The 26,709-nt window shown below is 43.8% G+C and overlaps 1 protein-coding gene across 7 annotated transcripts; it reads right to left on the bottom strand.

The window, feature by feature from the left end:
• Positions 1 to 822: 822 nt before the first annotated feature.
• hpxb (hemopexin b) lies at positions 823 to 18,999 on the bottom strand. 7 transcript variants are annotated; one of them, XM_052126868.1, is made up of 12 exons: positions 18,855 to 18,991; positions 16,957 to 17,182; positions 16,551 to 16,573; positions 16,241 to 16,369; positions 15,981 to 16,138; positions 15,675 to 15,828; positions 8,457 to 8,672; positions 8,268 to 8,360; positions 8,031 to 8,161; positions 2,289 to 2,436; positions 1,791 to 2,064; positions 823 to 1,628 (listed from the first exon to the last, which is right to left on the bottom strand). In XM_052126868.1, the coding sequence occupies exons 2-11, from the start codon at positions 17,070 to 17,072 to the stop codon at positions 1,802 to 1,804; spliced, it is 1,431 nt and encodes a 476-aa protein (XP_051982828.1). In that variant the 5' UTR covers positions 17,073 to 17,182; positions 18,855 to 18,991; the 3' UTR covers positions 823 to 1,628; positions 1,791 to 1,801. The 7 variants fall into 7 exon arrangements, with proteins under 7 accessions (XP_051982828.1, XP_051982829.1, XP_051982827.1 ...); XM_052126869.1 differs by lacking the exon at positions 823 to 1,628 and having other exon boundaries at positions 1,660 to 2,064; positions 16,241 to 16,366; XM_052126867.1 differs by lacking the exon at positions 823 to 1,628 and having other exon boundaries at positions 1,660 to 2,064.
• Between the last annotated feature and the right edge of the window lie 7,710 nt (positions 19,000 to 26,709).

The raw sequence follows: 26,709 nt of genomic DNA on the forward strand, positions 1-26,709 counted from the left end.
TATGAAAAGTCACTTCTGATTGGCACAAGACACCTTTAGGCATGCAGCCAATTTCTGTTCAAATATTTCCAAACAGGAAGAACTTGCTCTCTTCCTTCTCTGCTCTTCTGTAGTCGTCTATCGCCTGGCATCTCCTGACTGTTCAGACATCGCTCTGACTCTTCATCCTCTCTTCTCATGGCTCTTGAGGCTCTTCGGCTCTCCGCTCTTCTGCCTGCAAATGCTTCATCTGGTCGCTCCGCTGACGGCCGGGTCATGTGAGGTCCAAGGAAGCTCGGGACTCGACGTCCCGAGAAAATTCATCACTCTCTAGGGCCTCGCTTCAAACTAACGTCATAATTCATACAGAGATCCAAAACATTGATGGAACGAACCTTCAACCAAGAACCAAGCAACACAAAGAAAGCAAGGAAACACCAAAGACATGCAAGTACCTCTCCAATATTGTGCTCAAAGTGCTGGTGTATTAATTAAATAATTTGGGTAATCCGAATTGATGTAGACTCAAAGAAGTATAAGTGGTTCTTATGTTATTGTCAACATCCATAAAGTTCATTTTCACTGTACTGAAATGTATCTAATTTATAATGGGTGTTGAACGCGACTAATTCCATTATACATTTCATTACCTAATAAGGTGCAATAAGGACAGTTTAATTTAGTTCATAGCTCACATATTTCAAGACCCTAAATTCCCTTCTAAATTTAGCATACCAAATATCCTTACATATTATGGAGTGAGAATGAGGGCAATTTAAAGTTCACTTCTAAATGTCACATTTCCTTTATTCCCTACATGAATGAGGGACCATTCACACTGAACATGTTTTTGCATCACCTGGGCTGCTTTTTTTTTATTATTTTCCTATGTAAACATGTGCTAGACAGATGTCTTTGAAAACTGAGACATATTTTGCTCTGTTTTTAGCATCTATCACAGGAGCACAGAAGTTTTTAGATGCAGTGTTAAGTTAAACAGAACTTCAACAGTTAAATTGCCTCTTGAGACACCTGCATTCTGCACTATTTGTCTTTTAGAAATGTTTTAGCCAATAGTTACATGAATGCTACACATACTCAAGAAAATAAAAACATGCTTCTCTCAACGATAGCAGAATTGAAAGCCAATCTTTTTTTTTATACAAATCTCCCAAGTGAGCATTCCCCCAGACCAACCTAGACAGGGTGCACTTCTTTACTTGGTCAGGTTTTTGCATACCCTGAGGTTAATTCCTGCATTAATTAATGCATACTATCTCCCTTTTGCTTTTCTCTATGATAGCAAACAGCAGAAAGAGAGAAAGCCTAATGGTTTCCAGTATGATGCTTTTTATTTCATGTAACACCATGATGAATTGTGGGTCATGAGAGAGCTGTTGCCTCAGCTGGAAGGTGAGCAGGGTTGGAGGTTGTGCCTGCATCACAGGAATTTTGAACCAGTCAAATGGATATTCATGTATAATACTTTTCATGGCATTATAGTAGACACAAAACCATCTGTGTGACAAGTCGCTACCCTCTGGAAAGTGAGAGATCCATTGTAGATAAGAAAAAAATATGTTTTCATTTTGGTATTCTTCAAGAATATTCCAAGTTATCATCTGTCTCCAGACTACAGGATGAGGAGGCTAATCAAGAAGAGGACATATCTTAGCTGAATGCTAAAAAATATATTTTATTCTTGTTTTGTGATGTTGTTGACTATACCAGTATCCTAAGTTGACAATGCAGACTTAAAAACATGCTAATCAAGCATTCTTTTTTATTAAACATGAGAAGCAGAAAATTACATTGTTGGTAATCAGAAGCTGTGGCCTTGTTGTAGTCTTAGGAGTCTTTTTTCTTCACAGCCAAATTGATCTGGTGAGATCTTTTGCGGTTGAGGTCTGAACTTGCTCAGAGCCAGAATCATCTGACTTTTATACACATAGTATTCTGAACCAATAAACACCTTTATACCATCAGCATCACAAAGGCCTGCATCAACTTCTGGAAAAGGAATAAACCTCTCCTGTTTAACAGCTCGAGGAGTTGCTGCAAGATCGATGTCATACATCTTTTGACCTGAGGAGGAAAAGTAATTATTCATAGGAATTTGCCTAATTAGGAATTGCTCACAACAGTGAATGAGACAGCAAATATATATTTTTTATGTTTAATTAGTAATGGTTTAAATTATGCTTCATTGTAATATTAATTGTTGTAAACACAAGTAATTGACCCACCTTAATGTGTAAATAAGGTATATATTTTTTTTTATTTAAATGGAAATTACATATCATTCCTACCTTTTATGATGTGTGCAATGTGCTGATTTGCACACAAAAATGCTGCATCCACAGGACCCTCAATGCCCAGCTCTTCCTTCAGAGGTTTAGGGTAGCCCTCTATGAGAGTATAATGGGCTGCTGACTTATAGATATAGATTTGATCACTCTGAAAAACACACAAATATATCTGTTACCATGCTGTGAATGTTCACCGAAACATTATGATTCTTCCATAACCTACATTCCCTGATGGAGGGAAAGAGAATTTGTGTTGAGGAAGTGACACTAGGGGTCACCCTTGGGAGCCCGAGACACCTCTGATCTTTGATAAAAGGCCAATGGGAATTGGTGAGTGGTATTTGCATACCACTCCCCCGGACATAAGGGTATAAAGGAGCTGGTGTGCGAACCGCTCATTAAAATTTTGTGATGAGAAGCAGAGAAAGAATGTCCTGGCCATTTCAGAGGGTTGTCCAGCATTGTGGCAGAGCGAAATGGGCAGACTACTGTGTGCATCGTAGCCAGCGCATCAGGCCGACAAGTAACCTCCCCCGATGCTGTTATGAGCATCGGACAGCCCTTTGGGGACAAGTCGACTGCCCAAGGAAAGAATAGGGGCAGGCTAGCCCAGTCTTACCCTTTTGCTTTTATTCATTTTTCTCCCCGAAAAGATTGAACATTTTTCAACTAACTGAGACTGCCAGTGTCCACGTTCGGGGTGGGGGGGGGTCATTGGTGGACAAGTTGTCAAGGGGAAGACACAGCAGAGATCACACCTCACCAGGATGGGCAGGTATTTTGAGTTGAAATACGTCACATGGTCTTGCCGACTCTTTTTCGTCGGAAGTGAGTCATTTGGAGAAATCCCATGGTAGGTCCTACCCAAGGGGGGAGAAGTTTCTACAAACATAGTTACTGGGGTAGAGGGCTCTCTGCCCAAGGAAGATGCAGTTTACCAACAGGGAAGATATATGTCACATGGGGTTATCTATCACAGTACAGGGCTTAGTTAGCACGTGTACTCAGGCGGCAGCGATTTTCTCTGCAAACTCGTCCGCCAAAGACTAGGAGGAAGTCATCCAGGGAACACATCTTGTGAAAACTACTGGGAGTCAACAGCATACGTCTTCAGCTCAGTGGAGGTGAAAGGCGAAATGCGCAAGCGATACACCCGGTCAACAGTCCTGGACTTACCTGTTCAGTCCTGCTAAGACACAGGACGAAACCGGCTCAACCCAGAGATCGTAGAACCTTTCAAAGGTGTTGGGTGTTGCCTAGACTGCTGTTCTGAAAATGTCTGTTAGAGAGGCACAACTGGTCAGGGCCAAGGAGCCACCACACTTCTGGTAGAATGGACTCGTAGCCCTGCGGGAGGCGGCACATGCTGCCCGTGGTATGCCATAGCTATGGCGTTGAAGATCCAGTGGCCGATCCTCTGCTTGGAGACAGCGGATCCTTTCCGCTCTCCACCAAAGTAGACACAGAGCTGCCCAGAGACTCTAAAGCTCTGTGTGCAATCCAAATAGAGTCGTAAAGTGTGCACCAGACACAGCAACATCAAGGCTGGGTCTGCCTCCTCCTGGGTACACTTCATGGGCACGAGGTCCGATTTAATGGGCAAATGGACGCAAATAGGGGGCAACCTTTAGCTGCGGAGCACCTGATCACTGCTCACTGAGACCCCCAGAGTCCCCCGATACCATTATCTACCCCCTAACCAACTATCATGCCCAATGGCCACCCTGAGGAGGCAGGGCTGTCTACTATCAGCCCCCTAACCAACTGTTTTTCCCAAATGACCCCTGAGACCCCCTGACCGCTCGTGCCATGCCCACAGAGTCCCACAGACCCGTTATCTGCCCCCTAACCAACTATTTTTCCAAAATAGGTATTTAAGCTGTGTAAATTCACAGACCACATGTTTGGTGGCCGCTGTACCCGCCCACACCCTTAAAAAGGCATATTTTGAAAGTGAAAAAAATTATAATTACAGGAGAAGTCAGCCCTATTTTTCTGAAATTTTGGCTCCGTTGGAGCTCAGGGAGCAAAGCTAGAGCACATCCCATGTATGATTTTTACCATGTATTTTCACAGCGGGTCTGTGGACACGACTCCGAAAGGTCCAAACATCTCCAAACTGACAACTATAGATTCTCAGGGGCCGCTGAGGCAGGTCCTAAATTTTGGAGGCCCTGAGGACTTGCTAAGTATTAAAGCCTCCGATGAATACACTGTTGCACATGGGCCTACATTTGAGCCTTTTTCATTGATTACTATGACAGGCAGAGAGATATGTTGAAAATAATAAAAAATATATTTTTGCATCCTAGGACTTAGTTCTCTTAGTATGTCAATAAGGGGCACTTGACGTGTCACCGTGTAAAATTTGGGGTCCGTTGGAGCTCAGGGAGCAAAGTTAGAGCACGTCCCACTTACCATTTCACAACTCCGAAAGGTCCAAACAACTCTGAATTTAAATATATTACTTCTCAGGAACCCCTAGTCAGTGTGCAAAGTTTCAAGTCCCAATGACTTCATTAAGTACTTCATTGGCTGACCTGTGAGGTGTAATGTAACAATAATTTTTCTAGAATCTAAAAAAAAAAATTTAATCCACTTCAATCCATGAGGGACACAGCTTTTTAATACCCTGTTTCTGAGGGCCCATTGATGAAGTATTCGAAGCCCCCAGGTCGTAACACTAAATTTAACCCCATCCACGAAACTGCTGTGGAATTGCATTGCTTTAATGGGCAAGTGGTATTTCTTACAAAAAGGGATCAAAAGGTCACAGGACCCCCTAGGGACCCCCAAATCAGGGCCTAAAATTTGGAGGCTCTAGACATTTTCTGAATGCACTCTTTCAGCTCGAGTCCTTCAATTAACACCCAAATGACTTTGCACATGCAAGAGGCTCTCTCTGGCTTTGAGAGCAAGAGGCCTGTGAGGTTGATTCTTGCATTAAAGCAAAAACAAAATTATTATGACACACTAGGGACTACTGGCACGTGAAGTTTGGGGCCCAGAGGAGCTTTCTGTAAAAAGTCCATCTGCAATTTATTTCATTAATTTTCTACAACGGGTTGATGGATGGGGCCTCGAAATGTACATATGTGTAATGTCCGAAACTCGAGCAAAAGGGCCCCCCAAATCAGGAACCAAAATTTGGGGTCTCTAGAAACTTCCTTAGCATATATTCAGACCCTAAACCTAGTTTTCTCTAATCATTCATGAGGCTCTGTCAAGCTATCAGTGCAAGAGGCTTTTGTGAGAGAATCTTGCACAAACTCCCCAAATTTTTTAGGCCCTAGGCAACGAGCAGACGGGGTGCAGTATCTTGAGCCACGCCGGGGCAGAATGTGTTGAATGGCCTCCGTGTGCTGCTTCACTGCCGAGAACTCTGGGCAAAGTCCTCAAACATGTCGCCGGATAGATCAGCCAGGGAAAAGGGAGCCTTAAGGAATCGTGCCTTTTCGGCCTCTCACATCTCGACCAGGTTGAGCCAATGGTGGCGCTCCTGGTCTGTCTACCAGCTCCTCAACAGAAGGTATCCTCGTCCCTGGATCGCCCATCTCAGGAGCGCTTCGAGGTCTTCTTCTTAGCAGCCGGCCATGAGACGGGTGGCATCTGCATCCTGCGGGGGGCTCGGCGCCGGGGCGGGGCCACAGGGGTGGGCCGCGGCGGAGCCAGCCAGGGAAATGAGGGCCTTAAGGAATCGTGCCTTGTCGGCCTCTCGCATTTCGACAAGGTTGAGACAAAGATGGCACTCCTGGACCAACAAAGTGGACAGCACCCGCCCGAGAGACCCTGGATCGCGCGTCTCAGGAGCGTTTCGAGGTCTTCTTCTTAGCAGCCGGCCAGGGGTGACATCTGCTTCCTGCGGGGGGGCTCGATGCGGCGGGCGGGGCCACAGGAGCGGTCCGGAGTGCGAGGTCACCGCCCGGAGTGTGCGGTCAGTCGCCGAGCGCAGCTCCTGCATCAATCTCAAGGTGTAACTACCCTCATGCAGCTCTTTGAGTGCCTTGGCTTGGTGGACTTGCAAGAGAGCCATCACGTGTAGGGCGGATGGACACCTACAGGCCCTGGACGGGAGCTTCAGGAGCTTATCCACTGGGGGCATCGGCAATCAGCCCCTGGCCGCCCCACCATCAAGGGTAGTGAGGGTGGGGAGCTGAAAGATCGGGATCCGGGCAGTAAAAGGTGCCTCCCACAACCTTGTCTATCCTCGTGCATCACCAGAAAGAAAGGAACTGAGACGGGTCTTGGCTGTGAACACTGCCACGGGCCCAGGAACCAATCATCGAGCCGCAAGGGTTAAGGGGAGAGCGGAGGGTTTCACTCTAGGCTGCCCGGTAAAGCATGTCCGTCATTTCAGCATCGGCCTGACCTTACACGAGGGGGGCAGCCCAGCTGAGGCTTCTGCATCTGACTTCCACTCTCCGATGCAGCGCTCGAAAGCTCATCACATTCATGGGCCCCAAACAAGAGGTCGAACTCACCCTGAGACGAGCCGGCGCACTCATCAGGAAGCCTTACAGGGGCAAAAGAGCATGCCGGGGAATGGGAGGTCCGTGGGGATTTACCCGGCAGAGGTGGTCCCATTGGGGTCCCCAAAATGCCCCCAGTGTTAGCCGCGCTGGCCTCATACCCGTAGGTAGAAGGACCAAGGTGGGGAGCCACTGGGGTGGCTTGCTTCCTTATGAAAGCATGCCACGACCGTAATGTTACCATGGTCATGCCCTCTTAGTGAGGACATGACTCATCCACGAAAGCTGTCTCCATGTGAGCAGTGCCCAGACACAAGAGGCAGCGATCATGGCCGTCGCAAGGCAAGAGGTATCATACCGCACCCAGGAATAACACACAAGCAGAAGGGCATCTTTAAAAAGACATGTCTTTAAAGACGTTCTGTGTGTGCTGCTCTTTTAGAATATACTCTTTCAGGAAAAAAATACTCTTTCAGAATATACTCTTTTAGTTTTGTTCTGCCGAAGCACCCAGTGGCGATCTCTGCAGTGCACCAGTGCAGAGAGGGGAGAAAGCTGCAGTAATGCGCCGTCAGAGATCCAACAGAGATGAATGGAAAGCCGTGGGAATTCAGCTTAGTGGACATCGACCGCTCTTAATGAGAATGCAAATAACATTCGTCAATTCCAATTGGCCTTTTATCAAAGATCAGAGGTGTCTTGGGCTCCCAAGAGTGACCCCTAGTGTCACTTCATTGACACGACATCAAGTGAGTGACAGATATAAAGTTTTAAAAGTCAGAGAAAATTAGATTTTCTGAAGACTTCTTGGTGACTTTCATGAGAAGCCACTGAACAGACCCAGTTTCCTTTTTTTTCTTGTGGCATTTCTCTGTGTCAATTAGTACACTTTCTTTAGGTTTATCTGATCATTACCTTCACTTCACTGTTTAGTTCTGATTGACATTTTGCTGGTTTGTTTCTCTTTGCAAGACAAGACTCTTCTGTAAATTTGTTTAAACATTGTTGAAGTCATCAAGTCACACTTGGGTCAACATTCTTTAGTTGTAGTCTCATAAATAGAAGCCTTGTCTTTAAACTCATCAACACAGTCAGAAAAATATATGATCTAAGTAAAAACTTCTGTTTACTTTTTATGTACTGTTACAGTAAACACGACAGCTAAATATCAGAAATATAATTAAAACTAAGAATAAAAATATAAGGCCACCTAAAATAATACCATGTAATTTTTTTATATACATGTCAACCTGGTCATGTCTGTTGATTTTACCTGGATGATGTACATATTATCACCATAAGAAAAAACTGCATCCACTCCACCAGCAATTTCCTTCCATGACCTGGCAATAGGGAAAGGGTGATTGCCATCACGGTGGGTGTCCAAACGAATATAATTTGAATCTGTAGGAGTAAAATTAAAACATTATAAAAAATGAAAAGGGTATATTGATATAAATGTAAGCAGATTACACTGTCATATAATTATATCATGGAAAACGGTAATTACCAATGAATGCATAAGATCTCCCTTTATCATCTGTGGTGATGGCATTTAGCTTGGTCTCATTGCAGGGCAGCTTTCTGAAACCAGCTTCATGACCTATGGATTAATTAAATTGGCTATATATTAATTAGTCATATCATATTAGTTAGTCAATCCTTCTGGACGTTCATTAATACTGAGTGAATCTCTCACCAAATCCTTCGCCACACCTCATAAAATATTTTCGTGCATCCTTTGGATATGTTCCTGTCACTTCTCCAGAAACAGGATGGAATCTGGTGAAGTGGTGACCATGGAAACAGTAATAGTGCTCTAGCCAGCGGAAGGCAGATGTGCAGTTTGGCAAGTGACTCCACACCTTCTTCTTGACTGACTTTGTCTTGATGTCAAAGTTATAAACTTCTTTTCCTGAGGAGGTTTATTGTGTAATATCAATATGAGTACAGTGTAACATTAAATTAAAGGCCCATTATCATGCAATGTCACAAGTTCTAAGCAGAAAAAACTGCTTAGAAAAAAAAAACATTGTATCCCTGTGGTGCAGCAAACATTTTATAATTTTGTAATACACTACTGTTTTCCACCCTCTCCAAAAATGCGGCATAGTTTTTATAATAGCCAGGAAGTGCAGTCAAATTCTGTGTCGTCTTGAAAGGCGGAGCCTTAATTTTACTCTGTACTCCACCCAGTCATTTTACAGAGATAAAAGCTCGCAGGAACCTAATTTTTTGTTAGATTATCTTCAAATTTGAAAATAACTTCTTTAGACTTGTGGCTTTGAGAACATTGTATTTCTTGGTTGTCTTGGCATTTTTAGATTCCTCCAGTAGGAGGGAATCTATTGTAATTGACAGTACTATTTAGATTCCTCCGGTAGGAGGAAATCTATTGTTATTGACAGATTATTAGATTCCTCCGGTAGGAGGGAATCTATTGTAATTGACAGATTTATTAGATTCCTCCGGTAGGAGGGAATCTATTGTAATTGACAGTTTTATTAGATTCCTCCGTAAGGAGGGAATCTATTCTAATTGACAGTTTTATTATTAGATTCCTCCGTAAGGAGGGAATCTATTCTAACTGACAGTTTTATTATTAGATTCCTCCGTAAGGAGGGAATCTATTGTAATTGACAGTTTTATTATTATTATTATTATTATTCTCCTTGAGCCCCAATAGCTCAAAAAGTCACTGGTCAAAAATTTTCTAAATTGGCACATTGATACTCCATGCCAACGGGTACCCCCAAAACAAAAATGGTCAACATTCGCCCATAGGTGGCGCTACAGGCCATGCCCAAAAAAAATATTTTCAAAGTGATACCATTTCCACGCCATTTGTCCAAATCTTCTGAAACTTGGTGTACATGCCTCATTTCTCATGGGGAACAAAAAAGCCTCAAGAACCCATAACTTCCGCCATGACGGATTTTCCTGTACGTTGAAAATTTGCGAAAACCTACAAAACTCTTCTTCATCTGAAACGTAGCTCCAATTGACTTGAAATTTGGTACACATGTGTAGAATTGAAGTCTTTGAAAACATTACTTAGGAAAAATGAATACGATACAAAATGGCTGAAAGGGGCGTGTTTATGTAAATGTCCAAATTTTAACAATATATACGTGTAAATAAACCAAATGTAATTTTGACTGATGGTTTTTCAAACCTAACATGCTCATCGTGCATGCGTGACATCACTCTGAAGTACTGCGCAAAGAATGGCCAACATTCGCCCCTAAGGGGCGCTACAGGCCATGCCGAAATTCCCATTTTCTGGTCTAAAATGTTCTAATTTAGTACATTGATATTACAAGTCAACAGGAACCCACAAACCAAGAATGGCCCACATTCGCCAATAGAGGGCGCTACAGGTAATTCCCAAAAGTCCCATTTTCTGGTCAAACATTTTCTAATTTGGTACATTGATACTAGAGGCCAACAGGAATCCACAAACCAAGAATTGTCGACATTCGCCCCTAGGGGATACAGGCCAAGCTGAAATTACCTCTTTTTCTGTTCAAAAATTTTCTTATTTGGTACATTGATACTACAGGCCAACAGGAACCCACAAACCATTAATGGCCGACATTCGCCACTATGGGGCGCTAAAGGCCACGCCAAAATTCCCGTTTTCTGGTCAAACATTTTCTAATTTGGTACATTGATACTACAGGCCGACAGGAACCCACAAACCAAGAATGGCCCACATTCGCCCCTAGGGGGCGCTACAGGCCACTCCAAAATTCCCATTTTCTGGCCAAATATTTTCTAATTTTGTACATTGATACTACAGGCCAACAGGAACCCACAAACCAAGAATGGCCCACATTCGACCATAGGTGGCGCTACAGGCCACGCCCCCAAAAAATATTTTCAAAGTGATACCATTTCCACGCCATTTGTCCAATTCTTCTGAAACTTGGTGTACATGCCTCATTTCTCATTGGGAACAAAAAAGCCTCAAGGATCCATAAGGTCCGGTATGGATTTTCCTTTACATTGAAAATGTTTCGTTTAGGATTCAGACAAAGACATGTTTTTTTGAATTCCTTAATTGGGAGGGTTTATCCCCAACCATCTACTGATCAATTTTAAATGATTTGCCATTTTGAGGAGGAATCCGCATTGCTGCTTGCAGCTATATTTATTATTATTATTATTATTCTTCTTGAGCCCCAATATCTCAAAAAGTCACTGGTCACAAGTTTTCTAAATTGGCACATTGATACTCCATGCCAACGGGTACCCCCAAACCAAGAATGGTCTTCATTCGCACATAGGTGGCGCTACAGGCCATGCCCAAAAAATATATTTTCAAAGTGATACCATTTCCACGCCATTTGTCCAAATCTTCTGAAACTTGGTGTACATGCCTCATTTCTCATGGGAAACAAAAAAGCCTCAAGAACCCATAACTTCCGCCATGATGGATTTTTCCGTACGTTGAAAATTTGCGAAAACCTACAAAACTCTTCTTCTCCTGAACTGTAGCTCCAATTGACTTGAAATTTGGTACACATGTGTAGAATTGAAGTTTTTGAAAACGTTACTTAGGAAAAATGAATATGATACAAAATGGCTGAAAGGGGCGTGTTTATGTAAATGTCCAAATTTTAACAATATATACGTGGCAATAAATCAAATGTAATTTTGACTGATGGTTTTTCAAACCTAACATGCTTCAAGATGACATCACTTTTGCATCACAGACGATTCAGGGAGGAGAGAGGATGTTGAGGATAGTACTAGAGTGGAAGATTTAGGAACTGTAGAAACAGGCCCAGCCAGAGCATAACTCAAAGAATACCCTCTCACCAGCTTTGGACTACAGGGAAGTGGTTGCTAGTGTGAAAATAAAATTGTCTGGGCTAAGCCCCGGATGTCCTTCAATGCTGGAAACGCCTCTGCATCTGATGATAAATTACAATTTAAAAGTGGATTGTTTTGTGCATAGTTTTCCATCGCTAGCAGATGAGTGAGGTCTGACACAACGAAAATCCAGTTTAAACCCTATAGTCTAATAGGGGCCCTGTGCCTATCTCTTGGTTCCTGGCTTAGAAAAAGATATGCACTAAAACAGATTGTGTGTAGTATAGCTTAATTTTTTTGCCGATTTTTTCAATTGTTTATGTTGCCCCCCCAAACAAGCCAAATGCCCCCCAAACATGATATCCTGGTAACCTCTCTGCGTCCTGCTATATTTTTCTCTCGAAACAGCGGAAACAACTTAAATAAATTACTGCGTCATTTCTCCCCATACAGAAACATGCGAGACATCATTACGAACTATGAAATGTGTACTTTATTTGTGTACACTTACGATAACAACAAAACCTTGTGCTTTTGTAAAATAAAGAAAATAAACCGTTTGCGCCGTCTCTGTCTTCGCGATTATTTTTCTGAAACACACCACAAAATTCAAGTGAACCAAATCAACCATTCACGCAGTCTGTATTTTATCATCTCACACCCATAATCTCTGAAATGAATACAGATGCAACAAGCATGGCACAGAACGAAAATAATGATACTTCTCAGTTCTCAAAAGATTAAACTGAACTGTGCCTTGAATATCATATCATGCGATAAAAGCCTCTTAAAGAGACAGTAACAATTTAGCCTTCGCTCTGAGCATTGACATCCCAAGTAAATGAAAAGTACAAATGGTATTATTTTAATTTTTTTTTATTTCTCTCTTACGTTGTAAAATGCCATGTTTTTGAATGGCATGTAAAATGTAAAAACAATTACTCAATCTCCATTTTTTTCACTGGATCTGTTGCTATTTTAATGATTTAAAAACAAAGCACTGACCATTTAAAGTGTGAGATTGTACAGTTTGAAATAGTTATAAACAGTCACAGCTATGCAGTGTTATTATGTGCCTAGATAGTCTTTCAAATAAAATTAGTTTACCTCAAAAATATATTTCTCTCATCATTTACTCACCCTCTTTCTATCCCAGATGTGTATTTCTTTCTTTCGTATGCTGAACACAAATTAAGCTTTTTAGAAGAATATCGACTGTTCACATATGGGTACTGAGAACCTAAGAGTGGTATATGACACCTTCATTGGGGGCATTGGGGAGGGCTATGTAGAGTATGAACGGAAGATCATGAACTCATTAATTCTGAATGCAAGGCGCACATTTTTACCAAGGGTTCTAAAACCCCTACACCCTGTGACTCTCCATCTAAATCACCAGGTAGTGCCAGCAAGTCTGGGAGTTAGAATGCTTCTTGACGTTTTTACAACCCAAAGAGCCTCTCTAGAGACACTCGTGATATCGCGATCTACACACTGAAAATCTATACACTCAAGTTGATCTTGGTATCAAATTAAACCTTACGACTCGCCCTAGCTGAATATATATATAAGGTTACATTAAAAAGTATTCTGCTATGTTTTACCATCTTTTGAGTGATTCAAACCACATCCAGGACACTGTCATAAATTAGGCAAATGAGTAGCCTTGACAAGACAAAGGGAACCTTCTCGCGCCAAAACTGAGGTGCCTCATTGGGTCATTCCTCCCAAAGGAGGTGTGACCTGCCTACCTTAAAAGTCCGGATCTGGTGTTGAATCGTCCTCTTTTGTCTTCTCTCCTCGCTTTTATCTCTCTTCAAGCTCTCTTGCTTCTTCTCTTTTTGTGTTACTCTCGTCAGACATGTCTTTTGTTTTATTTGGCGTTTATCTCAGTCTTTTCCTTGTCTTCGGACAAAGCTCAACACTCGTTTTTGGAGCAGTCCGATATCCTCCGGGTGAAAGGACTCTCTCTCAGTTTCAACTATTACTCCTAAGATGCTTTGCACTTCCCGCGAGCGATCCACGCTCCGGAAGCACCAACAGATATCCTCCAGCTCACGGACGCAACGAGGACATTCACGCACACATGCAGTCTTGCTCAGCGACACAAAGGTCCATTTTGCAAGTATTATTCCATCTAAATTAAAATACGTTAAAGTGTCTAATTCCCTTGCTGGCTCTTAAGGTTTAACTGTTGTAACAAGTTTGCTATCTCTAAAACCTCTTTATTTTCCTTCCTGTTTTACTTTGTTTGTTCTATGTTAAATGTTTGTTGTTAAATGTGTTCTATGTTTGTTTAAGTGTAGTGATATATCCTAGTTCCTTGTATTAAACCCAATTATACGCTTGATTGTCTGTGTTTGTTGGTCATAAAGCAAAGCCTCTTTAATGTGCGATCTAAAGCTACGAGCTGATATTATCAAAGTAAGTTAATGTGCTTTGATTGAGTAAGCTTATACTAAAAATAAACCTTCTGGAGAATTGATCAAGCGTGTTGAGCAAAGTGGTTCGGTGGACGAACTGATTGGTTGCGGTACGGGTTAATTCCATTAAGGTGTTCTGAAAATTAATACAGCCTGTCTGCATATGATGTATATTCCTAATTAATTATAATTTGTTGTGTTAATTATCTATATATATCTGAAGCAGACTTTTGGGCTATATAACCCCTGTTTTGGGGCAATTTAGAATGTATTGGTATCTCGTTCAAACCGTATGATTAATCATTGATTACAATCATTAATATTAATTGTACATTCCCCAAACCTGAACCAAGAAACCCTACAGCTACGTACAGCCGACCCAGATGCTTCTAGCATGCAGCAGCCTGCTTACACCTGGCTCGGCAGTCACGTAACATGGGTAGTGCATGGCATTTTGAAGTGGGACTTGTGTCACTACAATCGACAAAACGTCAAGTGAGTGACAGAAGGGGAACGTCATGGTTACTGTTGTAACCTCCATTCCCCATTGCAGATACGAGACGTTGTGTTCCCCTTGCCATGTCACTATCCCTACCACTGTAATGCACCGTAACCGTATTCTCGGCTCCTCGGTGAAAACCTGTCTGACATTCGCTCCCCCGCTCCCCTTTATGCAAATTCTGTCTGCCAACATGACATTGGCCTTTTCTCAAGTTCAGAGGTATGCAAGGCTCTCAGAAGACACACCTTGTGTCACTACAATCGACACAATGTCTCATTCCTTCCATCCAGGAATAGAGGTTACACAATAGCTATGACGTTTTCTACTGCACCCAGAGGCACTAAGTTCAGCATGGCACAAATAGGCTCAATGCCAAAACTATCCGCTCAGTATTTTTGTGAATTCTTGGGAGGGCATTATATACATAAGCAGAATTCACATACCCTTATTATTATGTTATGTCCCCTTTAAGAGAGTGGAGAAAAGAGATATATTTTACCTGTATTGTGGTGTAAATACTAGAGTTCATGGTTCAACTGATTTAACATTGTCCGCATTTGTTTGACCGCACAAACACTAGGAGATACAGTATATTTAATATGAAGGATACATTTATTGAAAATACGTTATATTACTTAGGCTACTGTGTACAATGCATTTTATGATTTCTATGTTGATCAATCCCGACTCTGTAAAAATGTGATTGCTTATTTTGGTGAGGCAAGTCACTTATTTTAGGCTTATTTTTCCAGACCAGGTTGCTTGTGTGTGTTTTGCGAGAACTGGCTACACTTCAACTGGCATATTACCCACCCTTAGCACTGAGTACTGGCATTTTAAAAAGAACATTAGTAACCATTCTTTTATTTAGTTCTAACTGGTTACCTTTGGAATGGAGGCTGTGGAACACCAGAGCCAGAGCAAAACAAAATATTGTTTCCATTCAGAATTAACCAAAATGAAAAACATTTCACTTTTAGTACCTGGATGAATTAGAATGATCGGGTAGTCATGAAATTAACAGTACACAGTACTAACCGTACTAACATGTAGATACTCATACTATATGTCATAATATCAAGGAAATTTAGAATCTTCATTTCATGATCCCTTTAAACAGTGCACTTTTAGTTGCAATTGACATGAATGTAGAGCATATTATTTACTTACATACCTTTGAAGAACAGCACTGAATCGGTGACGCATTCGCCAGTTGGGCACTCAACAGCAGCATTTAAGTGGCTGGGGACACCAGGAAATTCCTGCTGGATATTTACAGGATAGCCTTTTTCTAGAGTATAGTTGTAATAGCTAAACACTTTGTCATCCTTAAAAAAAAAAGAAGAAAAGTAAATATTCAGCAGTATTCAGTTGCAAGTGTTTTGTGATATAAAGGTGTGGGTTTGCACACCGAAAACCAATATTTAAAGTTCTTATTTACTATGCAAAGAAATATGTAAAGTAATTTAATTAAGAGCACCAGGAAAAAGAAGATGTGGTCATGAGCTTTAGGATCATCCTGATGGTGTATGCGAAAGGCTGCATCAACATGACCCAGGTGATGATAGTCATACAGTTCTTGGAATGTGCTATTTAAGAGCTCAGCTGGCCCAGAGAAACCTTTCCATAGATGGTCACCTAAATAATAAAATACAAATATTAAAAAATATTCACAATAATAGCTGTAGCTTGTATTTTTTTATATACTGATGAATAATAAAATGAGGAATGTCTGTAGACCTTTAAAAAAGAAAGTGTTTCCTTTTTCATCTGGGGTAATGGCATCAAACTCAATTCCTTCACAGCGGTCAAGTTTTGCATCTTGTTCGTTCCACACTTTAGAATGTGAATGGCCCTCAGGTTTATCTGCTAGGAAATGATTACATTAATTTATCATTAATGTCATATAGAGCATGCAGTAGATCAAGATCATTATATTGCTGTTGCTTTAGGTGATTGTCAAACTTGACACATTTTATTGATAGTATTGATGAGTAATAATATTGAATTATTAAAATCACAAAAAACAGAGATGGATTTTCATGCCTACCTGCCATGTTGACAGCATGGTGGCTGAAATAAAGAGAAACAATTAAAAAAAATATTTAGCTTTGAGAAACTTACAGCTAGAAACATAAACCTATTTCATTGATAGCACTAAAACAAATATGAATTAAGCCTGGAAAATCTTTAGTTTATTGTGATCCACCGATCAAACATGTTGAAAAACTAAGCATGATCGAACTAAATCAAAGATGTTGATATGAACTTTAACCAGTCTGTATTTATGTTATTGACCCTGCTCTTTGTTGTTCAATGTTGCAATCTCTACTAGACTCAATTTAAACTAAAAAAGCAAGCAATCAATGATGTAAACATATTGGCTAACTATACACTATTATATATATATATATATATATAACACACACACCGATCAGCAACCATATTAAACCCACCTGCTTAATATTGTGTAGGTCCCCCCTTGTGTTGTCAAAACAGTGCCAATCCGCATCTCAGAAAAGCATTCTGAGATCAAATTTGTTTTCCTCAATCTGATGGTTGATGTTAACATTAACTGAAGCACCTGACCCGTATCTGAAGGATTTTATGCACTGCACTGCTGCCACATGATTGGCTGATTAGATAATCACATGGATGATTGTTGGTGCCAGAGGGGCAATTCTGGGGATGGAAAAGCCTTGTTGATGAGAGAGGTCAGCAGAGAATGGCCAGACTGGTTTTTAACTGACAAAGTCTATGGTAACTCAGATAACTGCTCTGTACAATTGTGGAAAGAAGAATAGCATATCAGAATGCTATTCTGAGATGCGGGTTGGCACTGTTTTGGCGGCACAATATTAGGCAGGTGGTTTTAATGTTGTGGCTGATCGGTGTATATGTATATGTGATGCCCACTCGAGTGTGATCACATTTGTGTTTGATTTTATGGTTTAAGATCATCTAAAGTGATATCTGTATTTAATTTCCTTTATTTGAAGAGGATTTTATGTACTGTAAAATGGCTTGTGTGTGAATGGTTGGCCTGCTGTAGCAGCCTTCCGGCAGTAGGTGGCGGTTTGAGACTGTGGTTTACCCTCAGGGACCCTGATCATGAGCGCACGCTCCGCTGTTTTCCCTCAATAACTGCAGAGATTTCAGCAGGGAAACATAAATCGTTGTAGTTCATTAGTTAATTTTAAGAGACAAGTTGAGTTAAAGCACAAGAGTAAAATGAGCAGTTGCTGGATATATGGTTTCACATGAGGGCCGCCGAGAGTAACGATAGCGGCGTGGTACACTCGTTTACATGTTAGCATGTTAGCGTAAAATGCTAGCGTGGGCCACACTTCTCCACTGTTGGTTTAGTATAATATACTGTCTGGCTCCATAAACGATGTAACATGTTGAAATTGTGTTATGTTTAAAACTATTGACAATGCTTTAATTGTACACATTTTTATATGTTTTAGTGATGAATACTTTTATACTGTCAGCGATTCAGAGTCAAATTTCATGGCGTCAATGTATCAGTGTATTTTGCACTGCAGTAATAGCCAAAAGTATTTGGACAAATGAATGTACGTATGGAAATGAAGGATGTAAAATATGTATAATTTTGGGTTTGGGGTTTTATTGCATGTTATGTTAATAGCATGAACACTGTGTCTAGGAAGACAAGACATGTACAGTACTGATAAATAACTGGTAAATTGAAACAATGCTGATGGTATAAAGGAAATGTAAATTAATAAATAACTGCGGAGATTTCAGCTGGGAAACACCACTTCTCTCTGTCTCACAATTTTTCCTGTATTTCAGGACACATATAGCTGCCTATGGGTGCCGCTGCCCGGTACCTGTAACATATACACTATGTAAATGTATAGATGCCATGACACATAGTATTGTATAATTTTTCAATTTAAATTAGATTACTAATATATATATATATATATATATATATATATATATATATATATATATACTGTATATATAGTCATGACATCTATACATTTACATTCAATTTTTTGGCAGAATCTTTCTTTACAAGGTGACTGACAAGAAAGTGAATAGCCTAATAGCCTTTGTAGTAGTTTCCTCTATAAAGAAGAAAGCAATGTATATAAAAGCAAAACACACTAGATCATAAACAAAAAAGGTTTCCAACAGACATAACCCCCTAAGGTTTCAGTCCAAAATGTAAAGAAGAGTTGTTGCTAAACTATGGTTTACTATATTTGTGCCACTGCATTAGAAGATCCTTAGAAAGATATGAAGAAAGGCTGTTTTGGATATATTTACAGTCTGTTTTAGAAAGAGAGTGACTATACTATCAAATGTATCAAATACTCACACTGGAGCCACATGGTTCAGAGAAAGAGCCAAGCACACATACTGGGAAAGAAAGAGCACTTTCATTATGAGCTGTCCACTTGATCCAGGTTAGCCAAACTCAGTCAAAGGCAGGGAAATATGGGCTGCAACAGACATTTATACAGGCTTTCTCAGTGGGTGGATGCAATAAATATTGATACGCTATGTGAGCAGATATCCTTTGGTAAACATGACGCAATTTACTGACAGAGCTGGTCAGAACAGGGGTGGAATTTCCACTATTACAAAATGTCCTTTTTAGATGGTCAGTTAAACCTATTATATAATACAAAAACACAGGTGACATGTGTTCCCCATTTGTTCAGTAAACATGGGTCAGCAACCTATTAGCAAAAGTGGTATACATTAATGTGAAAACTTTCCATGGAAATTCCACAATCGGATACACACTTGAAAAAGAAACTTAAGCCCTGTCTACCAAGTAACAGTCCTTTGAATGCCTCTGTCCCCTGTCACATGAAAAATAAAGATTTCAATTCTTTGGAACTAACATGTCTGTATGTCTGTCTTTCTTTCTTTCTTTCGCATGTCATATGCTAAAGATAAAGATTGACTCAGTGTCTTAAATGTTTTTAAGCATTTCAACCAAAATCTTCTTAAAAATAAAAAATAATTACAGTGGTTTTGAAGTATGGCACTCAGTTTATTTAAAATGAAAGATTGAATTCACTTCTTAGCACAGACATATCAAGAAACATAATAAAATATACATTAAATAAAGCTTTTAATCCATAATATGAATTTTTGTTTTGTTAATAAAAATAGCTTCACTTATCTAAGTGGTAGGCTTGGGGACTTTTCCAACAATTGCCATCTGAACACACAACAAAAAATTTGACTTGTATTCTATAATTCTAAGTGTTTAAAAAAAAAAGTGCAATACTTATCATGTTCTTATAAAATATAACCCACCATAGGAAGTCAATTGGTGAACAGAGCAATAAAATAGATCCATTTTTTATATATTTAAAAATAAAATAAAAACAATAACTCGGACACAATGCAAAACACACACACATTGGTACGGCTATCCTTATGAGGACTCTCCATAGATATAATGGTTTTTAGACTGTACTAACTATAGGTTCTATCCCCTAACCCTTCCCCTAATCCCAACAAAAAACTTTCTGCATTTTAAAATAAAATACAAAATATATATAAAAACATTGTTTAGTATGATTTTTAAGTGATTTGGAGTTATGGGGACACTAGAAATTGTAACGAACCCCGCTTCTTCGGTTCGCCCCGCTCCCTCGAGCGCACTCGCTCGTTCCAATTCCTCGAAATCTCATGCCCGTTCTCAATCTCCCCCCTCGGGCTCACATGCCCGCTCCCAATCGCCAGAGTATTGAATACACCTGCACTCGCCTCAATCACCACACTCATTGTATACACCTGCACCCGCCGCTATAAATACCACAGCACATTCGTTTCACTGGTGTTGGTTATTGTTTAGTTACCCCTTCACTTTGCCAGCTCTAGTGTTCCCCTAGCTCCCCTGTTTATTCTACTCGTTAGATTCCCTCGTTGTTCTGATTCTGATTACCCCAGCTCTGACCCCTTCGCTTTCCTCGACCACTCTATTTGTAGATTTGCCCTTTTTGCCCTATCCTGATTCCCCGGCCTCGACCTTACGCTTCCTCGACGATTCTCCCTCTGGATTTTCCCTACTGTACCTTCGCCTGCTCTTTAAATAAAAGCAGTGTTTGTTCACATTGTGACTGTCTCGTCTTGTGTGTGTGTGTGTGCGGGTTACAGAATAACCAACCTCACCGTAGACAGTCACAATGGAAGCCGCTGATGATTTCCGCAGCTCATTAGAGCGGATTTACACGGCACTTTCCGCCCAGGGATCTACGGTTGGCCAACACGACCAAACACTCGCGGCACAGGGACAGCAGATACAAGAGATTCTGCAAACGGTACGTGCGATTTCTGATCAGTTTTTACCTGTTCCGCTTGTGTCTGTCCCTGTGTCCGTTGATGTTCCCACTGTGTCTCACAGCGCCGCGAGCTTTCAAGCCCCCGAGCGGTTTGACGGTTCGTCGGATGCTTGTCAGGGGTTTTTGATGCAATGCACTGTGTACATGACTTATCACCCCCTTTTGCAAACTGACTGTGAGAAAGTGCAATTTGTTATCTCCCTGCTCTCGGGCAAAGCACGGCAATGGGCCACCGCATTGTGGACCACGAATAGCCCTCTTTTGTTGTCATACAGCCAATTTTGTCACCAGATTGCCGTGGTTTTTAATCACCCGGCAGCTGGCAGAGATATTGGCAGCTGCCTCATGTTTTTAAAGCAGGCGTCTCGCACTGCTGCTGCCTATGCACTTGACTTTCGCACCCTTGCCGCGGGTAGCGGGTGGAGCGACCCGGCTCTATTGACTGTATACCGCCTGGGGTTGAATGACCGGCTCCAAATAGAGCTAGCGTGCCGAGGGGAATCACTGTCACTGGAGGACTACATTCAGCTCTCCATTACTGTTGACAATCTGCTTCGGGACCGTGCTTATCGGAGCCCCCCCGTCGTCCACGAGCCTCCGACGGCTCACAGCCCACCTAAACCCATAACTCCCGAGCGCTCTCCCACAGCCGAGCCCATGCACCTTGGTCGCGCTCCACTAACCCAGGTAGAGCGAACCAGAAGGTTAACCCTGAACCTCTGCCTGTACTGCGGCAACCCGGGGCACCGCATCGATTCCTGCCCACTCGGCCCTCGGCGTACCCTCTCCAGAAGCCAGGTGAGAACGTCTGTTTTCCTCAGCGTTACCCAGAAACAAGTCTGCCTCCCAGTAATGTTGACTTTTAACGATGTCTCTTTTTCTACCCCAGCCCTAGTGGATTCCGGGGCAGCGGGAAATTTTTTAGACGATGGCTTGGTCCAGAAGCTGTCCATCCCCCTCTGTCCGGTCGTGCCACCCCTCAGTGTTAACTCTCTGGATGGGGCACCCCTCGGATCGGGTCTCATCTCCTTCCGGACCATGCCATTGTCCCTCCAAGTGGGCTTGTTTCACACGGAGGTAATCCAGTTTTTTATTGTGCACTCCCCAGAGACCCTGTGGTTTTAGGCCACCCCTGGTTAGCGCTTCATGACCCCCACATTTCCTGGCGCACGGGGGAGCTGTTGCGCTGGACTGACCACTGCCTATCCCACTGCATTTCCCTTCCTGTGTCCTCCAACTCTGTAGAGAGCCCCGAAGTGAGATCCTCCGTCACTATCCCTCCTGAATACTCTTCGTTTGCCGATGTGTTCGAGAAGACCCAGGTCAGTCTTCCCCCCCCACCGCAGCGTGGACTGCGCCATCGAGCTCCTTCCGGGGTCCCCACTCCCCAAGAGCCAAGCCTACCCCCTAACATTACCTGAAACCAAAGCCATGGAGGACTATGTCGACGAGGCACTCAAGCTGGGCATCATCCGGCCGTCCACCTCCCCGGTGGCGTCCGGTTTCTTCTTCGTGGGCAAAAAAAACGGCGGACTTCGCCCCTGCATCGATTACTGGGCCCTAAACAAGGCCACCGTGAAGTTCGCCTACCCCCTCCCTCTCATCCAACCGTCCCTCGAGCAGGTCAGTAAGGCGAGGGTATTTACTAAACTTGACCTCAGGAGTGCGTACAACCTCGTGCGCATCCGCAAGGGGGACGAATGGAAGACGGCGTTCATCACCACCAGGGGGCACTATGAGTATTTGGTGATGCCGTACGGCCTCGCCAATCCCCGTCGGTATTCCAGTCATTCATGAACGACGTCTTCCGAAACATGCGGGACCTCTTTCACATCGTCTACATCGACGACCTGTTGATATACTCCGCCACGCTCTCTGAGCACACCGTCCATGTCTCGAGGGTGCTGCAGAGACTACGGGAGCATGATCTATTTGTGAAGGCTGAAAAGTGTGCCTTTCACCGCCCCTCCATCTCATTCTTAGGTTACGTCCTGTCAGCAGGAACCATGGAGATGGAGACCGACAAGGTTGCTGCGGTTCTGTCTTGGCCCGAACCGAGCACGCTCAAGGAACTCCAGCGGTTCCTGGGCTTCGCCAACTACTACCGGCGTTTTATTAGGGACTTCGGCAAAATTGCCGCACCCCTCACATCCCTCACACGAGGCAACCCGAAGTTCCTCACCTGGAACACACCCGCCCAACAAGCCTTCCATGCCCTTAAGGAGGCCTTCACGACCCCACCAGTCCTTCAGCAGCCCGATCCCACTATCCCGTTCGTGGTGGAGGTAAATGCCTCTGAGATAGGGGTGGGGGCTGTACTCTCCCAGCCACACGGGACTCCTGCCAAGTTATACCCATGTGCCTTCTACTCCCACAAGCTGTCCCCCCCGAACAGAACTACGACGTCGGGAATAGAGAGCTACTGGCCATCAAGCTGGCCCTGGAAGAATGGCGCCATTGGCTGGAGGGCTCTAGGTTCCCCTTTGTCGTTTTCACCGATCACAAGAACTTAGAGTACCTCCGCGCGGCCAAGAGGTTAAACCCTCGACAGGCCAGGTGGGCTATGTTCTTCACCCGATTCAATTTCACCCTAACCTTTCGGCCGGGCTCCCAGAACCTCAAGGCGGACGCTCTGTCTCGCCTGTTCGACCATGGCTCCGAACCCCCCGAGTCAGAAACCATTCTCCCCACGTCATGAGTCGTAGCACCTGTTCAATGGGAACCGACGGAGGCCATCCTACAGGCTCAATGCGAACAGCCCGCACCTCCTCAGACCCCCCAACAAGGTATATGTCCCCACCATTATCCGCCCTCAACTCATGCAGTGGGTGCATACCTCACTTTGTTCTGGCCACCCGGGAATTACCCGGTCTACCCAGCTGCTCGCTAGGAGATATTGGTGGCCCTCACTCAAAGACGACATTTATGACTTTGTCCTCTCGTGTCCAGTCTGTGCCCAGTCCAAAACGCCCCGTCATCTACCTGCAGGTCTCCTCCAGCCGTTGCCAGTACCTGACCAACCGTGGTCCCATATTGCCATGGACTCCATCACGGACTTGCCCCCCTCCGACGGCCGGACCGAGATCCTAGTGGTCATAGACCGTTTCTCCAAAATGTGCCACCTGATCCCTCTACCCGGGTTGCCCAACACAACACAACTGGCCGACCTGGTGATCACCCACGTCTTCCATAACTTCGGTATTCCCGAGGAGATCACCTCTGATCGGGGTACCCAGTTCACGTCTCGCTTCTGGTGAGCTTTCAGCGACAGGCTGGGTATCCAATTCAACTTCTCCTCGGGATACCACCCCCAAACCAATGGCCAAACCAAGTGTCTCAACCAAGAGATAGGCAGGTACCTGAGGGCCTACTGCGCCCAAAACCAAGGCAGTTGGCACACCTACCTCCCCTGGGCCGAGTACGCCCAGAACAGCCTTGTCAGCTCGTTGACACACCTCACCCCCTTCCAATGTGTCCTGGCTACCAACCACCTCTATTCCCGTGGGAAGCTGACCCCAGTGACGTTCCGGCGGTGGATGCCTGGGCCCAGAGAAGTGCCCAGGTCTGGAGAGCCACCCATGACCGGATATAACGCTCCGTCCAAACCCAGAAGGCTAAGGCAGACCGCCGACGCCGTCCTGCCCCCCTGTTCAATCCGGGCCAAAGGGTTTGGCTCTCCACCCGAGACATCCGCCTCCGGCTCCCGTCTAAGAAGTTAAGTCCCAAATACATCGGCCCTTTTAAAATCATGTCACGTATTAACCCTGTTACATACTTTTACCACCCCGCTACAGAATTTGTCCTGTTTTTCATGTGTCCCTTCTCAAACCAGTGCACTACAGCCCCATGTTTCCACCCACGGCAGCCCAGACACCCCCACAACCACTCGATGTTGGTGGTCAGCCCGCCTACACGGTCCGGGCTCTGCTAGACTCCCGACGTCGGGGAGGCAAGCTGCAGTACCTGGTTGACTGGGAAGGCTACGGACCGGAGGAGCAGTCGTGGGTACGATCGAGAGATGTCCTGGATCCAGCTCTTAAACTGGACTACCTGCTTAAGGGAAGCCAAGTCAAACCAAGTGAAAAATCCAAAAACCTCATCAAATAGGTGGTTAATAGCCCATTGCGATATGGGAATGTGTCCGAGGGTCCCTGTACCCTGCGCGCCAGCCTCAGAAAATTTTTCGTGGCCCCGGGGCAGGCGCCCGTTCGTTCGGGGGGTCCGACGGGGAACGTCTGTGATGTGGAGGACCGCCTCGGGCGCAGTGGACCCCCGTCACGGGCGTTTAAAGGAAGACCCCCAAATATAGCCTCTCCAGTGCAGTTCAGCCTTTACCCACGTGAGGGTGGCCTCACGTCCCACCTCTGGCTCTAATGAATGGGCGCCTTCTCCATTCATATCGATGGCAATCGGGCGCCTCTCGGGGCAGGGCTCTCCCTCATTCCATTTGTTGCAATGTGTTCTTTTAATGGGAGAGTGGGACGCAATGCCCCCTGAAGACCCCCACGGACCCCTGTGCCACCCTGGGGGGGCGGGGCTGTCCACGGACCCATTATCATGCCCCTGACCCACTATTTTACCCAAACTGACCAGTGAGACCCCCTGACCACCCTGGGGGGGGCTGTCCACGGACCCATTATCCTCCCCTGACCCACTATTTTACCCAAACTGACCAGTGAGACTCCCTGACCACCCTGGGGGCGGGCTGTCCACGGACCCATTATCATCCCCTGACCCACTATTTTACCCAAACTGACCAGTGAGACCCCCTGACCACCCTGGGGGGGCGGGGATGTCCACGGACCCATTATCATCCCCCTGACCCACTATTTTTCCAAAAGTGACCAGTGAGACCCCCTGACCACCCTGGGGGGGGCGGGGCTGTCCACAGACCCATTATCATCCCCCTGACCCACTATTTTTCCAAAAGTGACCAATGAGACCCCCAGACCAACCGGGGGGGGGGCTGTCCACGGACCCATTATCATCCCCCTGACCCACTATTTTTCCAAAAGTGACCAATGAGACCCCTTGACCACCCTGAGAGGGCGGGGCTGTCCACGGACCTGCTATATGCCCACTAACCATCTATTCTGCACACAAACTGAGTCCACCAACACACTAACTGTCCATTCATTTGACTGTAAGTGGGACCATCCACGTACAATTATTCAACAGGCTATCTGCGCATTAGCAATTGATTGTATAGCTGTATGTCCACCAACAGACTAACTGCCCATTCATTTGACTGTAAGTGGGACCACCCACGAACAATTTATTCAACAGGCTATCTGCCCATTAGCAATTGATTGTATAGATATATGTCCCCCAATAGACCACTGCCCATTCATTTGACTGTATATGGGACTACACACATGCAATTTATTTGCATTGGATGAAATCATTGAATTTGATCCAGAAGTTATAAAAATGCAGTACACCAAGTGATGATTTTGGGTCCATTAAACTGATTGGAAGTGGGTAGTCCCACTTCCAATCAAAGTAATGGGCTAAAAGGATAGACAGACAGACAGACAGATAGACAGACAAACATCCTACAGATAGATACATACATACATAGACATATATTGGACATATTGAGAACTGCACTGTGCAAAAGTGCTAAAAAGTGGAATTCTTAGCAAAGAATCACAGACAGGGATTGCTGAGATCCCACATACAATTTGTCCCATTAAATTGATTGTAATTGGGACTACCCACATTAAATTTGTGGGATGTGTATCTCAGCTCTAGACAGACTTGGGAAGCTGAAACTTGTATTTCTGTTCATCTCCAAGCCTCCTCTTTCTATGGTATACATTTCATTAAGATCGGAGGATGTCGAAAATGTAGTGTGTACCCCTTTAACGA

This window comes from Xyrauchen texanus, chromosome 5, assembly GCF_025860055.1.
Source record: "Xyrauchen texanus isolate HMW12.3.18 chromosome 5, RBS_HiC_50CHRs, whole genome shotgun sequence".
NCBI lineage: Eukaryota > Metazoa > Chordata > Actinopteri > Cypriniformes > Catostomidae > Xyrauchen > Xyrauchen texanus.